This window comes from Cryptomeria japonica, chromosome 11 (genome assembly GCF_030272615.1).
Source record: "Cryptomeria japonica chromosome 11, Sugi_1.0, whole genome shotgun sequence".
NCBI lineage: Eukaryota > Viridiplantae > Streptophyta > Pinopsida > Cupressales > Cupressaceae > Cryptomeria > Cryptomeria japonica.
Genome location: NC_081415.1, coordinates 266,302,809 through 266,326,562, shown reverse-complemented (window position 1 = coordinate 266,326,562; position 23,754 = coordinate 266,302,809). Strand labels below are relative to the sequence as shown.

The 23,754-nt window shown below is 34.7% G+C and overlaps 1 protein-coding gene across 3 annotated transcripts in view; it reads left to right on the top strand.

The window, feature by feature from the left end:
* Positions 1–23,306, top strand: part of LOC131069723 (ubiquitin carboxyl-terminal hydrolase 25) — a 53,972-nt gene extending 30,666 nt beyond the window's left edge. For 2 of the 3 annotated variants that reach the window (XM_058005256.2, XM_058005257.2), the window contains exons 4-8: positions 48–140; positions 5,382–5,468; positions 5,614–6,599; positions 15,636–15,764; positions 22,450–23,306. In XM_058005256.2, the coding sequence (XP_057861239.2) occupies positions 48–140; positions 5,382–5,468; positions 5,614–6,599; positions 15,636–15,764; positions 22,450–22,558 (1,404 nt within the window). In that variant the 3' untranslated portion in view covers positions 22,559–23,306. The remainder of the gene's footprint in view (positions 1–47; positions 141–5,381; positions 5,469–5,613; positions 6,600–15,635; positions 15,765–22,449) is intronic. The other variant, XM_058005258.2, reaches the window with a different exon arrangement.
* The last annotated feature ends 448 nt before the right edge of the window (positions 23,307–23,754 follow it).

Here is a 23,754-nt window from a genome sequence, read left to right as displayed (position 1 = left end):
TGGCTCACTAGTAAATCTAATTGTCTTGCCAAATTTATTTTGGACAGAGATTTGAAGATGTATTTGGTGGCAAGATAGATCGCAATATTATCTTTGAGGAACACTTGGAACTTGCTAACTATATGGCTAGAACCATCCAGGTATACTAATAGTCCTTTTTTTTTTTTAAATAGAATGAACCATCAAAACAGATCTACCGCTTTGTTTATACAGCACAAAAGTACCTGAATCTGTAGGATCAAGCTTGATCTGAGAGATTTCATCTTCAAGAAAATTTACATAACAGCAAGAAATCTATAGGAGAAGATTGAAGTAACAGTGTCTTTTTCATTTAGCCTTCACTTCTGTCTACAAATTGCCCTCTACACCATACTACATATTCAATGTTTTGAACTGGTATACATAAATTATACCTCCGCAGAATTACATCTTTCACTATGCATTCGATTCAGGAGAGGGACTTATAAAAACTATACTATTTAGACTGAAGAGTACAATCATACAGGTCCTTAACATCTCACCTACTTCTGCAGGGAAAAAACATGCCAATGATACAAAGTAAACTGAATATGCCTGCAGGATGAAGCTCATATGGTCACCCCTGCATATTGTAGTTTCGCTAAAATTTGGACAACATCATCACAATGTAACTCATCTGCCCACCTAGGACACGTTGAAGGGGTGACAAAAGCCAAAGTGTGACTGTTAACCTTCCTACTTTAACTCCTCAGACTTGATTCATGCTAAGGAATCTAGACCACCAGTATGGCAATTCCGTGCACAAAAACCTCTTAGGATGACACACCACTCACCTCCTTAGTGGGGTCAGTTTTTAGGATAGTTCATTAATTGGGCCTTGAACTGGGTCTTCTTCAAAGTTCAACTCAACTAGCACTTCTGTTAAACAACGTTCATCATCATACTTCTCATGTTTTTTGTAATCAACCTTCAATCTATCAGAGTTGGCATCAAGTTCCTTTCATATATAATTTTCTCTCTTGCTTTTGTCTTCTAAAGCTTCCACATTTAATGCAAGGTTAATAGTGGCACTAATTTGAGCTGGTTCATGTTTTCCTAGATAACCATTTTATAGCTTGTACTAAAGAGAACTGCTGGCACACTAATCATATGAGCAACCTTTATCCTGTTCTGAAGATCAATTGGCAAGGGTCATTCCTGGCACACAGGACACAGTCAACTGACCATGCTTCTCACCAATATTGTAAAGCGATGTGTTGTGAATAAATTGATGGAAGTTCATGGAAGTAATTTTTCATCCTCGATGCCACCAATTTGAGCTCTTCTTCAAAGTTCGAAGGCTCGGTCAGCTTTCATTCTGATGTTTTTCATTCAAAAGGACTCCTCCATCAAATAGCTATTTGAGCTTCAAATCATCCACAACACCCAATGATTCAAGAATGGGTGTAATCCTGAAATTAGTAGGTTTTCATTTTCTTGATTTGCTCTCTCTTATGATATTTTCAGAATTCTTCTTCTTTTTGACAGTTTAGATATGTGTATGGTACTTTGAGCCTTCACCCACATTGGCTGATCTTTTTCCTTGACATTCCATTGGAGAAGCTAATGAGAAGCAGGCAGAACTGATAAAGAAAGGAAAACTCTGTGGGTTAAGAATATGACACTTCCTTCCAATTCGTAGCCATATGGACATTGGGTGGAAGCATAAGCATAATGGGGCTACAGACAAACTTTCTTAACAGGATTCTTTTCTCAAGCCTTTTATATTTGTTTTACCAAGTTGAGATTACAGAAAATTAAACAGTTGATGTGTTGTAAGCTATTCTCTAGATTTGAAGTAGGATAAAACTTGCGCAAGACTTTTATTTGCACATTCTTCAATCAACTCACTTTTGATAGTCTGCTGTAATTTATCATTTGTAGATCAAGATGCTTTCAAGAATAAGATTAGCATCACATAGAACCTACTACCTAAGGATAGCCAGGCAAAGGATGCCTTGGAAGAACCAACATTATGAATATAGTTTATAATCACATACCACCCAGAGCAATCCCCATTACCCTCTGGCTAGATTTGGGTAAAAAACAAGATCACTTTCATCCCCAACCCAATAGGATTGCTATTTCTCTTTTTATTTAATATCCCACTCCAACCATTTTTTTCTCAACACACATAAGACAAAATCCTAACATCCACACAGAAGAAAAGGCAGGCAGCCAAAGATATTGAGAGCTAGAAAAAGCCTAACATTGTGAATCACTCCCAGACCAAACCAACAAGGATTAAAGTGAATCCCATTTGGCAGGTAGTACAGGGAAATCTTCAAACACATTGAAAACTGGGAGGGAAGAGAGCATACTATGTACAGACCAAGTTGGTTATATTTCTGCTTCTACGAATGTTTTCTTTACTCCAACATATTTATAGGCCATTTATTTTAGTGGAGTGTTCAATAGCATTGTGGGACGTTTGCAACACTTGTACAAGGGTTAACAAGCTTGCCTTGTTAAGAATACTTGCTCAAACATCACACCTTACTAGATGATTAGGGCTAGAACTAGTATGGGAGATGAGGATGGGTCCTAGTATGCCATTTTCAAACTTGTTAATAGAACTTTAGCACATGTACACATCTTCAGTCTTCGTATTGTTTCTCTTTATGATGCTATTACCTCTTATATTTGATAAGAATTTTTTTTGATACAAGAAAACTTGCATTCCTGTATGGAAAAAATAGAAACTACAACTCTAGAACTGTATTTCATTAGTTCTTTTAGCTTTTATCAACCACATATCAGCACTTTAGGAAATTGCAGTGTAATTTGTATGAAATATGTAAGAAACCTCTATAGTAAGTTTTCCATTTTCCAAGGTATGCTTATTAGAGATTTACGGAGATTCACATAAACTTCATTGAGCATCTATGTATCTTGAGATGGGGTTGTGTTTTGGATTTGGGAGATGCATTGAGTACTAGGGTTGGGTGCAAGTCTCTAGATAACAATGGCTCTGCATGTGTCCTATGATTACAATTGAAGAGTACACAAGCCCAATGGGTATATTGATATGGATAGTTGAGCAACTGAATCAGTTGGAGACTTCAAATGCCAATTCTTACTTATAGATTAAAGGGGAAACCTTTGATGCTCAAGTTTGCAGTTTTGTTTTATGTTGGGTGGATTGGAATGTTTTGATTCAGCCTGTATAATTCTTGCTTTGCTTAACAAATTCAGCATATATGGAACATGCCTGCTCATTTGGCACCTGTTGAGTAAGTCATGTAGATTGTGACAACAACTATTATAGGTATCAAAATGCTCCGGTCATCCTTGGGCTTTTCTGCACCCGTTTTTATACTGAAGTAGTCATACAGACTATCAATACTGAATACTGAAGTAGTCATACAACTATTATAGGTTCCAAAATGTTCAGAATACTGAAGTAGTCATACAGACTATCAAGTCTGATCATTTCAATCAATGTTTCAAATACATAATTATTTGGATCAGCTATGCCTACTGTGGTAATGACTTACCTGCTAGATGTGGACTGATTTTTATTTTCTCCTATGTCATGTAGTGTACCATTTGCATAATCTAGCAAACGTTTTATTTATGCTTCTTTGTTAAAATTTTGAGAGGACGATTTCATACCAATGTAGAGTAAAATTGTATGTTGCAGCAGCTTGTATAAAAGTGAAATACTTTCAAAATTTGTAGCTTTCATATAGCAGGGAGTTGAAGCTTAAATTTGACTTCAAGATAAATTTCATTCCTGTGAAACCTATCATGGCTGCGGAAGTCACCCTTTACACAATAAGGGCATTGAAGGAGGAAAAATATTATCTGCCAATGCTAATTTACTCTGTTATTGGTTCGCTATGAAACTCCTGTATCAGGGTTTGGTTTGCTCTGAGTTTGGGTTTGGGTCCAGTTTAGTCTGGATATAGGCAAAGCTTGTTTTAATTTTTTTTCACCTCTACAATTCTTTTAATCTTTTTGGTTCTTTGTAGGTTTAGCAGTCAACCTGAAAACCTAACCCTAAACCCTAAATTGGACATCAAAACAATGTAAAACATGTATAAATGTGGTTACCTGATTTTAATTCCTGTTTTTTAGGCTAAAATTTGTATTTAATGATATTTTATATTTTTTTGTATGGTTACACCCAAACCATACACTGCCAATTTTTTTCTGCCATACCGGCATTACCCTAATTGTCATACCTGAACTCAAACCTTAACCATTAACTTAGTTTTTTTAAAAAATTGGATGTAGTACATTCATTGACCTGTGATTGCTGCCATGTAAATCAGATTGATTTATGGAGATTGGATGTATCTGGGGTTGATACTTTAGACATTATGTCAGTTGCCACTCTATTTGTTCAATAGTGGCAGAATTAGAGCATTGGTTTTTTAAGCAGTTCTTTACAAGTTTTGAACTTTCAAAATTGATTCGTTTGGTCTTGGGAAAGCAGGATTAGCCATTAGTATATCATGAAAATGTTGAGAAGTCTAAGGATTAGTTATGCTAAACCTAAACTAAGCTTTGTAGAGTCCGTATTAAGGGTTAGGAAATTTATATAAAGAGAAGCTTTTTAGTTTCTGATAATGAATACTGTTGTTGTCGAAGGAGAGTCAAGAAGCAACCCACCTGAAAAACAAAGTGCTAATCTGTCATGGACTTAAGTCCATGGAGATGGCAAATAAACCTGAAAGTGCTCTGAAGATGAAGAGCTAGGAAGCAAACTGAGTATTTTATTATAAAATTTGGTTATGCAATTATTTGTTTCTTTTTAAAGCTTACTGGATATGATATTGAGAATCAGAACCCTTGGTTTGCTGTTATGATTCTTAAATTTTTAAAGGCCAGTAGCATAGTTCCTTAATCTTAGGATGACCTTGCAATTTTTTGATGGTGCTTACCATATAGGTAGTTTAGTCTGAAGTTTTACACTAAGCTTGATTGTTTATGGGTATCTTTAGTTCTTAACATGTGTTCAAGAAAAATAAAGAAATACCAAGCAGCCTCGTCTCATTCTAAAAATATACTAATCATTATTTTTTAAGTCATGGTTTGGTTTTCTATCGTTTTGTTATAAATATTTTCTAGTAGGTTGCACAGGCAGGGAGTTATCAGCTGGGGACAAACTTCTGTTCTAAGCTGTTTATTGCATTTGTTGGTTGTGAACTCTACATTAGAACTGTTTAATGCTTATCCTATCAGCAGTGTTTTATATTTTTCTTTCTTATTCAGTGAATTGATTGCCTTCTCTCCTACATTTTATTGAAAAATGTCATTGACCACGAATACTTTGTTTTATCCTACATTTTATGAAATTTATCCTAGTTATTGTGAATTATACAGAGGAATTAAAATACTGGATGTTAAACAAACAGGACTCACGGCCAGAGTATAGTCTATTTGGTACCATTGTACATTCAGGCTGTTTGCAGGACTCTGGGCATTATTATGCATATGTCAAGGTATGTTACCGTGTGATCATGCATAATTGTTGATGACTAGTGTTCAAATAAGACAAAACCTTGGTATATTGCATTTTGCTGATTCTTTGTCAACTGATTTCTGTATGTCTGAAATAGTGCATCCTGATTCTTATGTTATATGCAGGATGCAAATGCCCGCTGGTATTGCTGTAACGATGCTCATGTTTCTGCAGCCACTATACAGGCTGTGTTATCAGAAAAAGTATATATTTTGTTCTTTCTTCGGAGCAATCTAAGACCAAAACGAGCCAAGGAAACAATATCTTGTAATGCAACACATGCTTCGAATTCAGATGGAAATGTTGAAGATGTTTCTTTTAAACAAAAGTCATCTTCAATATCAAATTCATCTGTTGGAAGACATTCTTCAAGAGACATTCCAGCTGGTGGTTTCTCAAAAGTGCATCGAAAATCACAAATGAAGTTTGTAAATTTGGAGTTTGCTGGTTCTCAGCTTGGGAGTAATGGTGCTGTTGAAAACGGCAATGGCACATCTAAGATTGATGTTACTGGAATGGGCGAAGAAAGTGAAAGTGAAACATCTGTAAGAAAACCATCTGAGAGGAGTTACCCAGATGTTTCCTTTTCTAGTGAGAAAGAGGAACGATTGATGTATAGACAAAATCCTGAATCCAATGGTTGGTCTACTAATGGAAAGCAATTGCTGTCTTCGTCGTCTTCAGTCAACAGGGTTTCAGAGTCCTGTTTTGAAACAAGTGAGGAAAGTTGCAGGAATGGTAGTACAAATGGAAACACATTAAGTGCTTTTCCTTCTGGTGAGATTATTCGGAAAAGGAATAGTTACTCGCCTTTAGACACATTGCAAAAGACTAGAAATCATACAGTTTCCAATGGTAAAAATCAGCTGGGTGGGAATGGTTCTACAAGTCATGTGGGGAAAGATATTCAAAATTCTTTGCCCGCTGGAAGGGAGAATGCTATGGAAGAACGAGTTTCAAAGAGACAAAGAGGAGAACCTGAGAACATGAATACATCGAATGGCCATACTCAGCAGGACAACTGTGTGTTAAAACAAAATGCTGTGTCTAAAACAGAAAGTGAACCCAATGGGGCAGAAAATCAATCCAAGCTTGATAAGTTCAAAGAAATGTAAGAAATATTTGCCTTGCTTTCAATATTTTCTTCTCAGTATGTTTTTTTTTCCTCTCTGGATTTCTGCTTTTGGGAATACATCTAGGCTGCCCTGTTTAATGGAAAACAGTGTTTTCATTTGTAGTATTTTATATGTTGACTCAATTCTTGTATCCTGTGGCTTTCCTGCAAGGTAGTTAGAAGCTGTAATAAATTGTTTTTAGCGATAATCTGGATTAATTTAATAATTTCTTGCTGATTTTTTCCTGATTCTTGTTTGAGTTTATAAACTATTTTCTGCTATTTTATCTTTTCATATTTCCTTCTTTATCTTGAATCAAATGCTTTTGAGTTTGGATCAAACCATTTTAGTTTTTCAGTTTTCCAGAATCTATAATTTTTCTAATATTGATTAGGTGTTTAGTTTTAATGGTTCCAAAATTACTTGCATTTCAAGCAACACATTATATAATATGCTGGGAACAGATTCGTTTTCTTGATCATGATTAAGATAGACATTTTCAAGAAATATGATTGAAATAGAATAGCTTTGGTGTTGTTTTAGACAAATCCATCACACACTTTTAGCTACAGGTTTTATTTTATTCAGTCAAACTAAATTATATTTTAGGAGATAAAGTTGTTTTCCTAAGGTTTTCTCTACCTGTACGTTTGCCTGGGGATGGCAAAAAATTACTGGATTTTAGGTATGCTGGGTAGACAGCTACTACAAATAAATATTTGAAATCAACTTATAAAAAATTAAAAATATACTATAAATATAAATAATATTATGTTGCTTCCAATCAATACAAAGCTCCATCGAAGCATTTAAGGTTTGAGTGCATTGCTAGATCGCCTAGAACAATTCACCATTCTTTTCACAGTATGATGACAAATCACTTATCTACAACAATAAACTTGAAATTATTTCTCTTTAATGGGTCATATCTATGTATATATTTATTTGAGAAAATTGCCCTCAAATGCAATACTTCTTTTGCAGATATACATAAATGGTTTTTTAGAAGTTTCCTACCGATATACACAATTAAATAAAATTCTTATTCTATGGTGAAAATAACTGTAGAATAAAGTTAGAAAATCTAAAAAATTCTTATCTAAAAAATTCTTCAGGAATCAGGGGCAAAATGGAAAAACAGCTTAGTTAAAAATTTCAGTCTCCAAATTTACTGCAAAGAAAAGTATATTTGATTTACTATTGGCTTCACATTTAGTGTAAGTTGTAGCTGCACACAATCTTCACACGAATTGGGTAAACATCAACTAGCATCTTTATCATGTTCATCATCTCCAATTTCTGTCCCAGTAAGATATTTTACTAACAATTTCATTACTGAAAAAGCTTCACAGATCACACATTCAATGTTGTTATTATTGAAATTTGTTCTTTTTCCATTGGTTCTCAAGTATGCTTCAAAATGTTGGGGGTGTGAAGGAATAAGTATGAGTGCATGATCAAAGAGTCACCTAAAATTTTTTGTGAGAGGAGTTTGAAGGTGAAGGTACATGTATGTAGAGCTGAACCCTTAGGTGCATTGCCCTCAGATCTCTTAGGGGGAAAAGGAGATAAATCATGGGGAATAAGGTATCTACTTCTCCATGATTGCCAACCCGCAGCAAAGTTCATTTAACCTTTAGATGAGGCTAGCTTCAAGGTACGTTATATTTATGATCTAGATGAGAAGTTAAATGGTGCCTTGTACCACTTGGATGGGACAATTCATACATGGACATAGGTAGGTTTCTCTAAATCTTAGAGGGAATATTAGTTAGTTTTCGATGCACTAAACCAAAGAGTAGATCAAAATTGAGACAGGTTCTATCGTGTTCATCTTTTTAGAAAGATATGACAATGGAAGGCTATAGAAGAATTCAATTTTTTTAAAGTCAAAGGCCAAATTCGCAAAAGACATTCTTTGGAAATCCATATCTACGATGTGTGTGCAAAACTTCAAGCTGAGATAAAGATGTTTGAATTGCAGATTGAAGAAAAGTTATGTTTCTGTCTGCAAAAGGACTGATCCATCTAGAAGCTGTTAGTAAAAAGGTTGTACTTTTGGAAAGGGGGTGCAAATTTGACAGGCCAAACAAAGAGAGAAAGTATGAGTTATCAAGTTTACAAAACGTTATCTGTCAGAAAATCCAAGTAAGTGTAAAATGCTTTGAATGGCTAAAGAAGTCGGTTTGTAAGCTTGGCCTGAAATATTTCCCGTACAAGTCCTATGCCACAGAAAGATATGATGCACTAGAGTTGTACATATGTAGAGTTTAGAATGTCTGGTCATACCCTCATGGACATTTTTAATATTATAGCTTTTTGAGTAGTGGATGTTATTGTCTATGTCTAATAATTGTACGCACCAGGGGCTTAATCCACCAACCACTTGGAGAAATCTTTTCTCTTAAAGCAAGGGGCTCATGACTCCACGAGTATACAGTGAAATCCAAATTCCAAAGGAGATCTAGACTATAGATTAATACCTATATGTATAAAATCTTGAAGAATGGGCTCTTTTTTATGGTTCATTAGATGTAGACCCTCTGATTTACAATCTAAAACCCACAAGTTCTAATAAATTATACATAATCATGGAATAGGCTTCCCCTTGTAGTGTAGTGGAGTGTGTAATTGAATTTGCACCTACAAAGAGTTTTACAATGTTTCTTTTCTATAGATATGATGGGTATTTCTAGTGAATAGATAGTGTGACTCGTGTTGGAGTTTTATTTGAGATGCGCAAGTTTCTGGCTTAAACTGTGTATACTTTTTGGCTCCATGTTTTGGATCACACTCGGTGGTCTATCATCAGGAAGAGGAAAATGATGTTGGACCACTGAGTGTGATCCGGAACGTCGAGCAAAATAGCATACACAGTTTAAACCAGAATTTTGTGCATGTAATCAATGGAGTGTGGAAAACTCACACCAACTAATGCATATTGTCGTTCTTGGTAAGAACACCAATGCCACATTGATAAGCCTTGACCAAAGAAAAGGATGGGTCGTATCATCTTTGTATTATTCCACAACATGAATCAAATTCAATAAGAAACAAGTTTCCAATACCCAAGATTGATGCTTTAGTGGATGAATTACATTGGGTCCAAGTATTTTGTAAGTTTTAACTCTATATGAGGTTATTATTGGATTCCATTTCAACTCCAGGACCTAAAGAAAACAACTTTACAGATTTATCAGGAACACTATTATTTCTGAGTGATGTCTTCCTCTTCTATGCTCCTCCAACTTTGCAAGCATTGATGAATAGAGTATTCAGTAAGTTTCTTAACAATTTTTTATTTTTTTTCTGATGTCCTGCGTTTGGATAAAACACCAGCACAACATTTAGAGCATCTGGACATTCTTCTTGCAACTCTTTCCAACGAAAGGGTTGTATCCCAAGAAATCCAAATGCAAATTTGACTGGTCATCATTGAATATGCTGGGTACATTATTTGTACAAACAGTGTTCATACATATCCATTAAAAATACTAAGGCTATATTTGATTGGCCAATGCTTATGCTTAAGAATTCAAAGGATATTTGTAGCGGAAAGATTGCCTTATTTCAACATCGGCTTATATTTTCTGTCCAATTTGTGAGTTATTCTATGAGTTACTTCTGACCCATGAGGACTTGTGAGCCCTGTGAGATATTATTGATTTTTTGAACTATAGTAATGACTATTCAAATTCATGGTTTCATATTGCAGATTTGCCAAATCAAAATTATATAATGGCATTGGGGAGTATCTAGATTCTAGACGCTTACCAAATCACTCTAGAAATTTCACTGGCAGAAAGGTGAAGGACCGTTCCAAAACTTAGATCCTTTTAGTAGATTTATGTGTTATATTATCTGGTAGAAGATCATATATTGCAAGCATGTTTTGTTAATGAGGAAGTTGAGGATATCGTTGTAAAGAGTATGACGGAGAAGCAAGTTGCCATGATGATTATATAGCCACAACTAGAAATATTAGATTGTATTGTTGTGACCTGCAATACATTGCGAGCGCTTCAAATGTTTAAAATCCTGCAATGAATGTACAAGTAGATTTCCATCGCTTGTAACCAATGGTACTTGACTAATCAGTTGAGACAAATATTATATTTTGTGGTCACTTTTAAGCATTTTGCAAGGCAAGGTTCATGTGCGGTATTTATTGGTGGCAACACAGAACCTTATGAAGTAGGTGGAAGCTAAATATTTATGTGGTAATACGACCAAAGGAACTACAAATGCCATTTATGCATAATAAGAGAGGTTGGCTGGTCGATGAATTTAATTATCAATAGAGGTTCATAGTTCTTAATGAACTTCATGAAGTAATTACATAGATGCTTGAAATATTGAGGATTAAATGTAACAAGTCCAGAACTTACCACCCTATAGCCAATGAACACATAGAGCATCAAACAAGAATATCATTATACTGTAGTTGCAGAGCTGGGCAAAGAAATTTGGGTGTATCATACAACCTTAGAAATAACGAATGAATCCTGCTGATTGTATTTTAATATATGGGAAAAAAAATCTTGGTGCCAATGGAGTTCCTTGTTTCTATCTTAGGAGCAGTAGAAGAAAATAAATCCGGGAATTACAAGACCTTGCATCATAGATTGATGAATTCTAATGTTGTTGATGGAAAATGAATTGTAACACAATTGACCATTGGAGTTGAATGAAAATTGATGAATTTTTTAGCATGATGAGGATGCAAAGAGAGTAATATTAAAACATAGTATACTTCGTTGCAGTGTACATATAAAATGTGCATGAATGCCCTCAATTGTAAATGCAATCTAGTTGTCCATGACTCAATGCCAAGTCAGAATATTTTGAAAATCAATCTATTGAACTTAAAAATGTGGATTTTATACTTCACAAAACCTAATCAATGTGTTAAAATGGACTATCATAATTGTTGAAATGATTGTTATTTGATGAAGTCTCACAGCATTGACTAATGGTAGTATGACCAATTTTCTGACGAGCATAGGGAAAAACCATTCTAATTTGTAAGACCACAAATTTATGTCTAATCAATGGTGAACAACCTTTTTTGTTGACCAATGGTCAAGAGGAACAAACATCGCACTACATTCAATATGAGCCAATGCTGATTGAAAAGAATCTAACTTCAATACCAATTGAAAGAGAATTTCCAAAATGTGGGCTAGTGGGAGATTATGGAGGAATAGTTTAGAAGAAGCTTATCAAAACTGTACCCATGTGACAAATGGTGCAATTGTTGTTGCACTTATTCATGCAGCAGTACTGTTGGTGGAAAATTGAAGGAACCTCAGCATTGCTTGGACAACAAATCTTATGATCACTGAATATCATCACTAAAAGAATTAATGTAGACATCGCAAAAAAAGAGAACCGAATGAAATAAATAAATTGTATGGACTTGAGAAAAATATTTTAATGAAGGCAGAAAAATTGAAGTACGTAAATCATAATAACTTTACCAAAAATAGTGACATACTGTGTCACAAATATCAAGCAATTTCAATGGATGATGATTTCTCCTTTGACTTAGCTTCTTGATACTAAAAGCTTTTGGTGACAACCCTGCATTATTATTGTTTCTACTGGAAGCTTGAAGTATCATTTTTGATGATAGGTGACTAAGAAATTTGGTGTGCCTAGTGGTGGAGTTGTTTCCTAAGGCCTATGATTTTTGAAATGTTTATTTGTCCTCCATTGTCTACATGAATGAGTATTTCTTCATTGATTCTCCTATGGGTGCTACTGCCTAGCAAGATTTATTGCCAGGCATTGATAATAACTAGCTAAGACAAGGAATCCTCAATTTTGAATTGTTCTCAGGTTCTCAATTTGTCCTTTTGTTATTTTTTTGTTTTTTCTTGGTAGGGCTGGATTTAACACCTTTCACTGAAATGATATATTCCAAATATTGAACTTTTTGATGAAAATGAAATTACTCTTAGACTTATTTTCCATGATTCCTGTTTTCTTTTAATACTGACAAGTTGTTGGCAGAATGACGATTGTCTTTTCAGGCGTTATTATATTTTAAGATATGTCAAAAGCTTAGAACTATGATCAAAATATTTTAAGATGTATGCAAAATAATGTTATGGCAGATTGAAATGTCAAAGATGCATCACTAAATCCTAAGGCCATATCATTAAAGGTGTAGTGACCATATATTTGGAATGCTGTTTTTGGAACATCTGTGGTCAGATTCGAGTGATACAGTACTCAGAATGAAAGTCCAACTTGGCTGAATAATTTCTGCTGTGCAATTTATCAAATATTTCATCAATAAATTGTATGCAAACATATCTTTATTAACTTTCATGTTCAACATTCAGAAGATTGATTAGAGAGAACAAGATCAATATATCTTTTTCATTAGAATTTCCACTGTAAACTACATTTAGAATTTGTTGCATAGTATTTGTTTTCTTCCAATATAGAAAACATAGGATATTGTTGAAATGTATAAGCACATATTTCTTGACATTTGTGTTTAAAAATACTTTTCATACTAGATTGAAAGATCTTAGATGCGTTTGTAAGTCCAAAAGGGTAAGACCTTGAATTCATGGAGGCTGTCATGAGTATTAGATGCCACTTTTGGAATGTCTTTTGGGCAAATACAAATCAGATGGTATTTGAATTGCAGGTTCAACCTCTAGTCAATATATTTTATCAGTTCTTATAATTTTTTTCCTAATAAAATTGTTATCTTGTTTGATTCTACAAAGCCAATACTTTATTTCAATAACATGTCAGGTATCCCTTTTAATAGTGAACCCCTATTGATTTTTTTCTTGACAATTTGAACTTTACATATATTTTCATCTCTTGCTCATTTATTCTCATGTTCTGTCCCAGCAACTGCACCAAGCTGGTAACATTATTAAGAAATGCTGGAGCTTTCTGAGAAAAATCTCTTATCCATTCTGTGAGATGATACCAACTTCGCAGGGATTTGAAACCCTCAAGCATGTAGTGTTGACCTTCCCAATAAAAATCTTAAAATTAAGGAAATGCCTTGCAACAATTTACATCTAAAATTTTATCAACTTGACCTAGCAGAAAGGTATGCACGGTTTTATGAAGTTTGCTGATAGGCTATCCTGCATTGTTTATCTTTGTGGTATTTTGCATGACAAGCAGTGATTGCACCTCAGATACCATGCATCAACATTTTCCAGTATAAATAAATAAATTGGCGTTTTGGTTGTTAACTTGTCTATAGACTCCATACGGTTATGACTTATGAGTATTGCTAGATCCAATGTGGATTGTGACTTTCTTCCTCTCAATAGACCCTTGCATTTTCTAAGTCTGGAAATGTTCATTCAATATTATGGCTGCTAACCTACATTGTTGAACTTCACCCCATCACGCACCTCGGTCCCTAACTTTACATGAGTTCATCACATAGAGCTTGCAAAGAGACTCAAAGTAAATGTCCATCTCCCTTGATCCAGTACAATACCAAATGTTGCACGGACACAGATATTGATATGGTATCTGATGTAGTTGCACCTAATTTTTTAAAACTCTGAGAAGAGTGTGGCTAATTTTCAGGACCCAGTAATTTGGATACAAGATTAAAAAAGTACAGACATATATTTGGCTACATATAAATCCAAAAATGTCTTTATTAATATTTGCATCTCCAAAATAATTTCAAAGAGGAAGTTTTCATTACTATAGAAGCAATACATTGGTATTGCTGCAATATCTCAAAATGTTCATCGATATAATTTCATCATCAAAATAATTGCATCCATAGCATTACATGCTATCAACAACATCATCATTATTCTCCTGAAATCAGAATTCAATATTATCAAGGCCCCTTTGAGAATCATGATAATTGGACTGGGTACACCGGCTAACTAAAGTCTTAGAGTCTGATGATGATGCAGTGGCGAATGCCTAAATGTATCTGTGCATTAATGGATGCATTAATGTCACTCATCTCACTCTGCACATTCCAAAGCTTACTAGGTCCCTTGTTGCAGTCTACAAAGGAGTGTGACAAGAGGTAAATATTGGAATGGATGTATAGATTGTCTGTTTTATTGGCTGCCAGCCTTTTATGCTTAACAGAATGGATCAATCTGCGTAATAGATTTGAGGTGTTAAAGATGATACCCAATGCAAGGCCGTGTTAACTAAATATCTTGTAAATGCCACACAACCAGTACCAGAAGTCCTTTTGGCCTTTGTGATGTGCTTGGTGGCATAAGAACATTATGGAATTATGAATTTTTCATCAATGCTTCTCTTAATGGAATTTTGACAGTATAAGAGCTCTTAAATTAACCAATTGTATTCAGAATATGAAGTCTATCACCTCTGCTCTGCTCTGTGTTTTGTATTCAGATCTAGTTGGGGATGTATGTACAGCTTATAGGTGTGTCAAGTGAGAGTGTCACATGATAGAAAAAGAATAATGAGTTTCTCATGATAGAAAAAGAATAATCTTATCTCGAGAATATGAAGAGCCATTTAATGAGTGCCTTGCAACAAATATGATGAGTCTATGATGGTAATAGTATGGTAGTGCAGGGGAACTGCAAAGGGTGCTGTTCCTCAATTCCAGAAGGGGCATAAAGCAAGGGATTAACAGTAATAGATTCTGTTGAGATGCAGCTTCTACTCCTGGATCTATAAAAGAGCTTGAATTATTTTGTAGAATATGTAAACATAATTTGCAAGACCTTCTGTGGGCATCTTATGATGGAAAGGAATACGGGAAATAATGGGATGGTCTGGGACTATGTCTAGAGTGATCTATTATTTTCTTATTATTTCCATTAGGCATTTAATTTTGGTTGAAAGCTTTGTAATTAGAGAAGGTGATTTAGTTAGGTTATTGACCAGGTGTTTTTTTTTTTTTTGGCAATGTTTTTAAATATTTAGTCTACCATTGAGCAATTTACAATGTTCGTAATTCTGATACATATAGATTTTCTATATCATTAAATATATACTATAATGTTAATTACAATATACATATGTTCCTTGTTCAGTATTTGCCAAGAAGCAAGAGAACATTTAGAATCATGTGGCTGGTGCGATAATGTACGAGATGCCATGCGCGTGAGCAAGAGAGCACGCATTGATCAGATGCCTTTATCGAGCACTGATATTGATATCAGGTATGTGCTGAATTGGATTATTTGTGATCTACTTTGTTCATAAATCTAGTTTTTCTTGGTGGCTGTTAACAATTTTTAATCATCTAAATCGACTGATTTGGACTGGATACTCTTTATCTTTAGAAATATCTTCCAAACCCATTTCTTCTTCCGTGGTTGCCAAAAAATTGTATGGAGGAGTTTCCTCTTCATGCCAATTTCTTCTCCTGTGGTTGCCAAAAAAGTGTAAGAATAGTTCATTCAATAGTTGCTGGAAGAGGTGGCTGACTGTGATTGTGTACTTGTATCTTTAGAAATATCTTGCATACCATTTCTTCTACTTCTGTGTTTGCCAAAAAGTTGTTGGAAGTTCATTCAATAATTGTGCACAAAAAACCAAAGTGGTCATGTATTGTCCCCTACTAAGTTGAGGCCTGTTATAACAGTAATTAATTTATTCCAATATGCTTATGACTTAAACTAAATTGATTAGGAGACAACTCTATTTTTAGCTCTTTCCTTAACAAAATTCAGATCTGTGATATTCCATAGTTTTAAATAATTTATCAATTATTCATGAATAAATTGTCAATCCACCTTACTAGGCAATTAATTCTATTATTAGATAATTATTTGTATCATCCATAATTCTTAATGCAAAGTTTAATCCTTGTTACTACTCCAGTTTTAAGGAAGGAGGAGATGACTATGTTGCCAAGTGCTTAGATACCAAACTCAATAGGCTCCCTCAAAGTTTACAGATCCAAGCCCTTACCGTATCTTGGGACTATGCCCTCAAGGTTTACAGGATGCTGATCCCTACCCTATCTTGGGAATCATCCCATTGGCTGGATTTAGACTGCCCCTCTTGGAAACAACTCAATCCCATCTTCTTAAATACTGACAGTAATAACATGATTAAGACAATAAGTATACTATCTTCTCATGCATTATGAATATATATGAAATTAAGTACGTCTCTCATACATATTGCAGTCTATATTAATATTACTACTAAATTCTGCATAACAACATTATCAGGCTTCATATATTAAGCATGCATATTCAGCACATCCCCATGCATACCACCAAGAACAAAGATGCTACTGCCTGTAACTTAATAACAGTTGCGATCCGATCCAATCCATGGTGATGTTGCTGGATACTTTGATTCCTTTCCTTTATATCTCTCAATGTGAGGGAGAGGTCACACCTCTTCATCATGCATGCCCTTTGGCAAGAGACACACCCTTTCAACATTTGCACCTTTTGAAAGAGTGCAACTCTTCATTATTTCTGCCCTTTGAAAGGGACATAACCTTTCATAATCAGATCTGCACTTATTTAAATCAGATGTGCACTTCTGATTTCCAAATTGTTGAGGGAGTCGCAACTTTTCCTATTTCCAAATTATTATTATTTATTGTTAAATTCTATTCCAAAGTGGGGACATTACAGGTCAATAGAATGGGAACTTTAAGAATAAGCTGTGGTAGATCCAAGCATTTTTTTGGTGAAGAAAGCTAATCTGATTGAAGTAGTGGGAATAAGTGATCATATGGGATCTAATATAGAGCCTCACCAAAACCATAAGGAAGATGTGAGCATTTCTAATGTGTCCATTGACAATATGCGAATAATTTTCTTCATGACATGTTTTGAAAATATTGCTTTTGTTTACATTTTAGATGCGATTTCACAAGTATATGTTGGATGTTTTACATTAAGCAAGTTCTGCCGCTTATATGTTTAATATCACGAGACAAGATTCTTAATTTATCTGTACTCTGTGAAGTCATCTGAGCTTTGAGATTTTCATTAGAAAACATGTACCAGGTTACATCAAAGGAATTATGATCATTTCTCAGCTCTGAGATAAGTTCTTGCTGCCTGGTACTAATCACCTGTTCTCTTGTGATATTCTGAGCTTTAAGAATTTCGTTAGAAAACAACAACCAGGTTACATCAAAGTAATTAAGATTTTCCCTCGTCTCTGAGATAAGTTCTTGCTGCAAGTACTAGTCACCTGTTCTCTGTGCGATCATCTGAGCTTTAAGAATTTTATTAGAAAACAACTTCCAGATTACATCAAAGTAATTATGTTGTTTTTCTCTTCTCTGAGATAAGTTATTGCTGCCTGGTCTTAGTCACAAATGACTGTTATTTCGCTGTACTCGATCACTTTATTTGCTAGTATTTATTCTTTATCTGAGTTCTGGTGGACTACGAAAGAGTTGAATTATGCAGTATTAATATGGTTTTGTGCTAGCCTTTCAACCCTGGATTATTATTCTTTAGAAGTCTCTCAAGGTAGCAAATGTTATTTTTCATTTTCAAAGAGTTCAGAAATACTAGCTTATAATTATGTATAATGTATTGAACTGGTTAATTCTGTTCTGATTAAGACTGGCTTGGCTGTCAGTTTGCCTTTCTGTCTGCATCTTTTGTTGGAGTGGTTTTGTACTTTTCTTACACTGCGATGAACATTTTTTGAATCTCTTTTTTTTTTGCAATTTATCTATTTGATAGAACTTATAACTGTTTTGGTTACTGTTTAACAAGACTCTACTTCTCTCTCTTAAATCTTTAGTAGTACTGTATTGGGGGAAGCATTACAATGGAATGCTTGTTATTTTATCATTTGAAGCAGTTTTGAAATATTCATCATTTTTGCTACTTATGAGAATCAAGTTGATAGATATAAAATGAGAATCTTCATGATGGATTTCTTTCCCGAGTCAAATAAAAAATACAAACTAAAATCTAGAGATGTAAAATACTAAAAGTCTAAAACTATAATTCTTAGTTTAACCAGGAGAGAATGACAGCAATTGAGATGTTTATCTACCAAGTTGAATAGTACTGTGGCTTGACACATAAATCTATCATTTGAAAGTTTTGTTGTGTTACATGCACGTGACAGGAACACATAAATGGGAATGAGCTCAGCATTAGAAGGGCTAAATGTTATACTTGAGTAAAATTATGTCTCAAAAATGTGAAATTTTAGTATCTTCAAGAAAAATTAATATAATCGTGTTCAGTCTGGCCAATGTGATCCCTAAAAAAGTCTATTGAATTATCAGTAAGTTGTAAGAAAATCCACATGTTTCATCTACTGTTACCTGCAATATGATTAACTATTTTAATCATCTGCAATGATTGTGCACTGAATGGCAAGGCATGTACATTTCAATTTATCGTTCATTACCATAATCCTCTTTCAGTTCCATACCATAATCCTCTTTCAGTTCCATGGAAGTGTACATTACCTGCATTGACACTTGTGGCTGGAATTAGATATCTAATAAAGTGGTCTTTTCTTTGTATCCCTTCAGACATATAGATTCCTGTGAATAAGAAAGTGGGATATACCGTATCTCCTCTCATCTACCAAGTTAAAGTTTTTAGTGGAGAAAGTAGGCTTGGAGAAGTGTATTTATAGTTTATCCCCAGGCTGCCCCATTACATGTTTTGCTCCAAAAAGCTAAAAAGGCCTTGAGAGCATGGTTGATATGCAGAATGAACAGTATTTCACCTTGGTATTCTATGTTATTGTTAAATTGTTTGTGGAGGTGTATTTGAAAATGAAATTGGGGCTTTGTTAATTTGCATGTTTGACAATATGAGTGTTTCTAGGAGATGTCCGATGGAAAATTTTGGTTTGATATTTTTACTAAAAGTCTGTTTTGAAAGTCATTCTTGGTTCTGCGACAGAAATGTGTATTGTAGTTGTCTAATTAATTTATAGGCAGCTACAAGTAGACACAAGTGCAGGTGCACAATTACAATATATATTATTTGGGGACATTATTTCGAAGTTACCAATTGCATTCTATGGAGATTCATCGCAAGCAAGATCAAAGCCATCAAAGGATTGCAAGGGCAAAATTTTAGGAGTAGCAACTTTGATCTTTAAAGTTCCACGCATTATGGATTTTGCAAGAGTGCCTCTCTAGTTAAAGGTTTGCATTCAAGTTGAGAATGACTAACCACACAAGGGTGAAATTGGTAGGAAAGTTTGATAGCCTAAATTCTTTTGGTGTGGGTCAAGTTTGTAGAATATATTACAATTCAAGGTTGAACTCAGGAGCAGCCTCTGGTGTTTTGCTTGGAGGACTTGATTAGAAAATGAATGCAGCTGATCACTTAAGAATACAATATATTAGTATGGATGGAAGAGTCATTAAATTTATGAAGAACATGGAGAAGCACCACACTCTTAGTACTCGAGGTAAATGTTTTTGAAAAAGGTCAATGTATTAGACATTTGGAACATAAAATGAAAAGGAGCAAATAATTGAATCTGTTTACTTAGTGATTTAGTGACTAAGCAATGAGATTTGTGTGTGACTTTTTGATGCTCACTCTGTAGTCTGTTCTTATTTTCATTCTCCACAATAGTTCTTTGTTTTTTTCCTTAAGCCTTTAGGTAGTTTTCTTGCTGCATTCTTCAGATTTTTATTATATCCCAAGTGGATGACATGGCTTTCTCCTAGTCATAAAGTATTGGAAGCCTTCTTCTAGTCATAGTGAGGATCTTTTAGCAGTTGTCTGCATTCATATTAGCCTTTTGTATCTCTTTTTGTATTTTGGGATGAGGCTTCTCTTTGGAAAATTGGCAGTCCCATTGTTATTTGAACTGCAGCATTTGGAATCTTGCAGAAAATGTCATTAAATGATGCTCGTGTGTGTTAATACTGATAATTTTTTTTGCTTCTTTGTGTTAGTATTGATTTGAAAACTCTCTGCTTGATAAATTGGATCTCTTGCTTGTGGGCAATGTTTGGAAACAGCACTCTAGTTATGGAAAGTATACGCTTCAAGTGCAAGCACTGCCATCTATACTGTCACCTTCGCCATTCATATTCTGATGTTTACTCTAAAATGCGCCCATCAGAGAATTCTCCTGCTTCATCCGGTCAACTGCTTGTTTCTGAGCTATCTAATGCTTGAGTCATCAATAGTATTAAGTAAAACTCATACTAGCAAAATCTAGATTTTCTGATGAATTTTTTCCTCAGCTAGCCATGTATATCAATCTTCAATCTTCTGATTCAATAAGACCTACATTCTATCCAAGACTATATTCTCTTTTTATATGACATAAACTTTCTCCTCCAGAACTATACGTTTTATCCAAGAATATGGCTAATCTCCAAAACCTCATGAAAAGTGTCTATGGAATGTTTGAGGCCTTTAAATCTCTTTCAAGATTAAACTATATGAATTAAGTTCAACCAAGACAAAGACTATCACAAAACAATCATGTGGAATGATCCTTCTTTTATGTCAAGGATATGGCCAAGTGAAGACATTCTTAGTGCAGCACCAAACGGAAGAGTAATTGCTATCTTACAAAATTTGTCTTTCTTATTCAAGACTCCTAATAATACAGAGACAGAGGAACCATGAGGTACTCATAATACATAGGAAACATGAGGTTGTCATACGCACGCCCAAGACAAGGGTGTCATAGGGAATCTAGTAACTGTTAATGATGACCTAATGCTGAAGCAACTTGTGAAACTGAGCAAGAAGTTAATAACGCCAAGCTCTAAGCAATGTGCACATGCTCTAAAAGCAATTCAGTCTGGTAAAACACCAAAGTGCCATCAACAACATTTTCCATGGAACAACAGTTCTGAGCCTTTTAACTCTAAAATAAATAAGTTTGATCAAAATCTACCATGGGACTCGTGGTCTGGGCCATATGATCCTTGATTCATCAAGACAATACCCTATGATTGTGTTCCCAATATGTGATGTGACAAGCCTTAAATGACCATAGTCATCATAGAGAGTGGAAGTCAATTCTCAGATAATTGAGCTTGGTATTTGTTCCATGCATGCTAAGCTGTGGCATTGTGTACCTGTTAATATCTGTCAATTGATGATTAAGTGCCACATTGACATTTTCCCATACAGGACATAAGCCACCTGCAATGCTTGTTCTCATCTTTTAACCTTGTGAAGTGTTTCTTCATATGTTCTTATTTTCCACAATGATGGCAAGTTTTTTCCTTCTGAGCCTCCTTGCATTGTTTTTCATCTTTGAAGATCATAATTCCTTAGTTGCTCTTAGTGCATGCCTCTGCTTTGCTGCAACTATGTAAATGCAAGACTTAGAACAGTAATTCCAAGTCACACAAAGCAGATGTAGGTGAGATTGACAATGTAGGAACTGAGCGAGGGAACACAGGAATTCTACATTTCATTTATAGAGATGGTTTTGATTGCTTTCAATTTTTTGTTAATATATTTTTCTGAAACACATGGAATTTGTTCTTATTTGGGAATGTATAATTAGTTCATCAGCTGCATGCTATTTTTCTTGAAACTTTTTGTTGAGATTGTGGATTAGAATAGTACTTCCAAGGGTCACACAAAATAGGAGATGCGGGTAGTGATTGACCATGTAGGAACTGAGAGGGATCATAGGAAATCATTCTAGCATTTCAATTTATAAAGAGATGTTTTTGGATTTTTAAGAAATTTTATCCTCATCTTTTTATGAAATGTTTAGAATTTGTTCTTATGTGGGCATGTAGAATTGTTTCATCAGCTGTACACCAATTTTATTCAACATTTTGGTTGATGTTGTGGCTATTTTCTGGTTTACCATCATCATTCTTTTAATGCAACATAATTTGTGATTCAGAAAGTTTATCTATTAACTTGACACGTACTTTCTTTTCTTATGCAGGAAGGTGCTGATACACAATATCAAAGATGCACTTATTCGACAACTTCCAGATTCAGTGAAGCAAGGACTTTTAGAACGGCTTCGTTCTTTTTTTAATGGCGAGCCCTGACTGAGATAATCTATAGTTTTTGCATGGCATGCCTGTTCATTGTTGCACTTTAGTATCATTCAGAAGATAATTTATTTTTTCCCGTTTGAGAGATTATTATTATTTTTTCCCGTTTGAGGCTGAGGTAAATTGCCATGTAATTTGTGCAGCCAATTTGCTGCTGCTCTTTGGGTTGAGTTGTATAGTATCTATATAATGAATGCCTGCTGATCAAATGTCCAACAGCATGACCATATCAATGAATATGGAGGGTGTGGATGCTGTTATGTGTTGCAATTCACGCTCCCACGATAACTTTTACCGTGAATTCATGTTTACTGGGGTCTTGGGACGTGACAGATATTATGAGGGACATTTAATCTTCATTGAATGCGTACACATAGCATAGGTTTTTATTTTCTTCTCAGGTGTAGATGCAAAAGGTGGGATCATTAAGCTAGTCGAGATTGTCCTTGAAGGCTGTATCGATAATTGGGTGGATGCCATTCAACATTTGAGACAATTTTTGAAGTACCTCCTGTTTTGTCTTGAGGAGAGCACGTGTTCTTTTACCATCTCATGGTGATGCAGTAAATTTTTTGAATTTTAGAAACATAATGTGGAGCCGTTTGAGGTTTTGCACTCAGTTTTTCTTCATGGCAATCTCAAAGATGGTTTTATATATGTTTGTTCAGAGTGTATGATATATTTGTTTCCTATACTTAACAGTTCAATTTTTATAAAGGGGATACATACCATCACAACTTAACATTTTTTTCCGTTCTGTGTGGAGTTCTTGAGTTGTATTGTGCAAGAGTGTTAACAGTCATTGGTCCTTCCTGGGAAACATAGAGTAGTGCTATTACAAGTCAAGGTAGCCTGATTTACCACATTCATATATTCAGACACTTGTTGGGCATTGCCGAAAGACAAATATTCAAATAATTTTTTTGCTTCAATGTCAAGTCCTTTATTTCAGAGTAATCAACTGTTTGAATTATTGAAATGATGTAATCCAGGAATATTCAACTATGCAATGGATACAGGTAATGACCACCCTTTTAGGGTGAGCTAGAGCCTGCATAAAGATCTCGTGGAGAACTGTCTTTTGGTTGTTGCTCTGGCATAGGGCTAAAACAGATCTTTTGCAATGAAGGCTACCAGGGAATTTGGATTTGAATTTCAAGCCTGCAAAGAGGTAAAAGGGCTGTAATTTG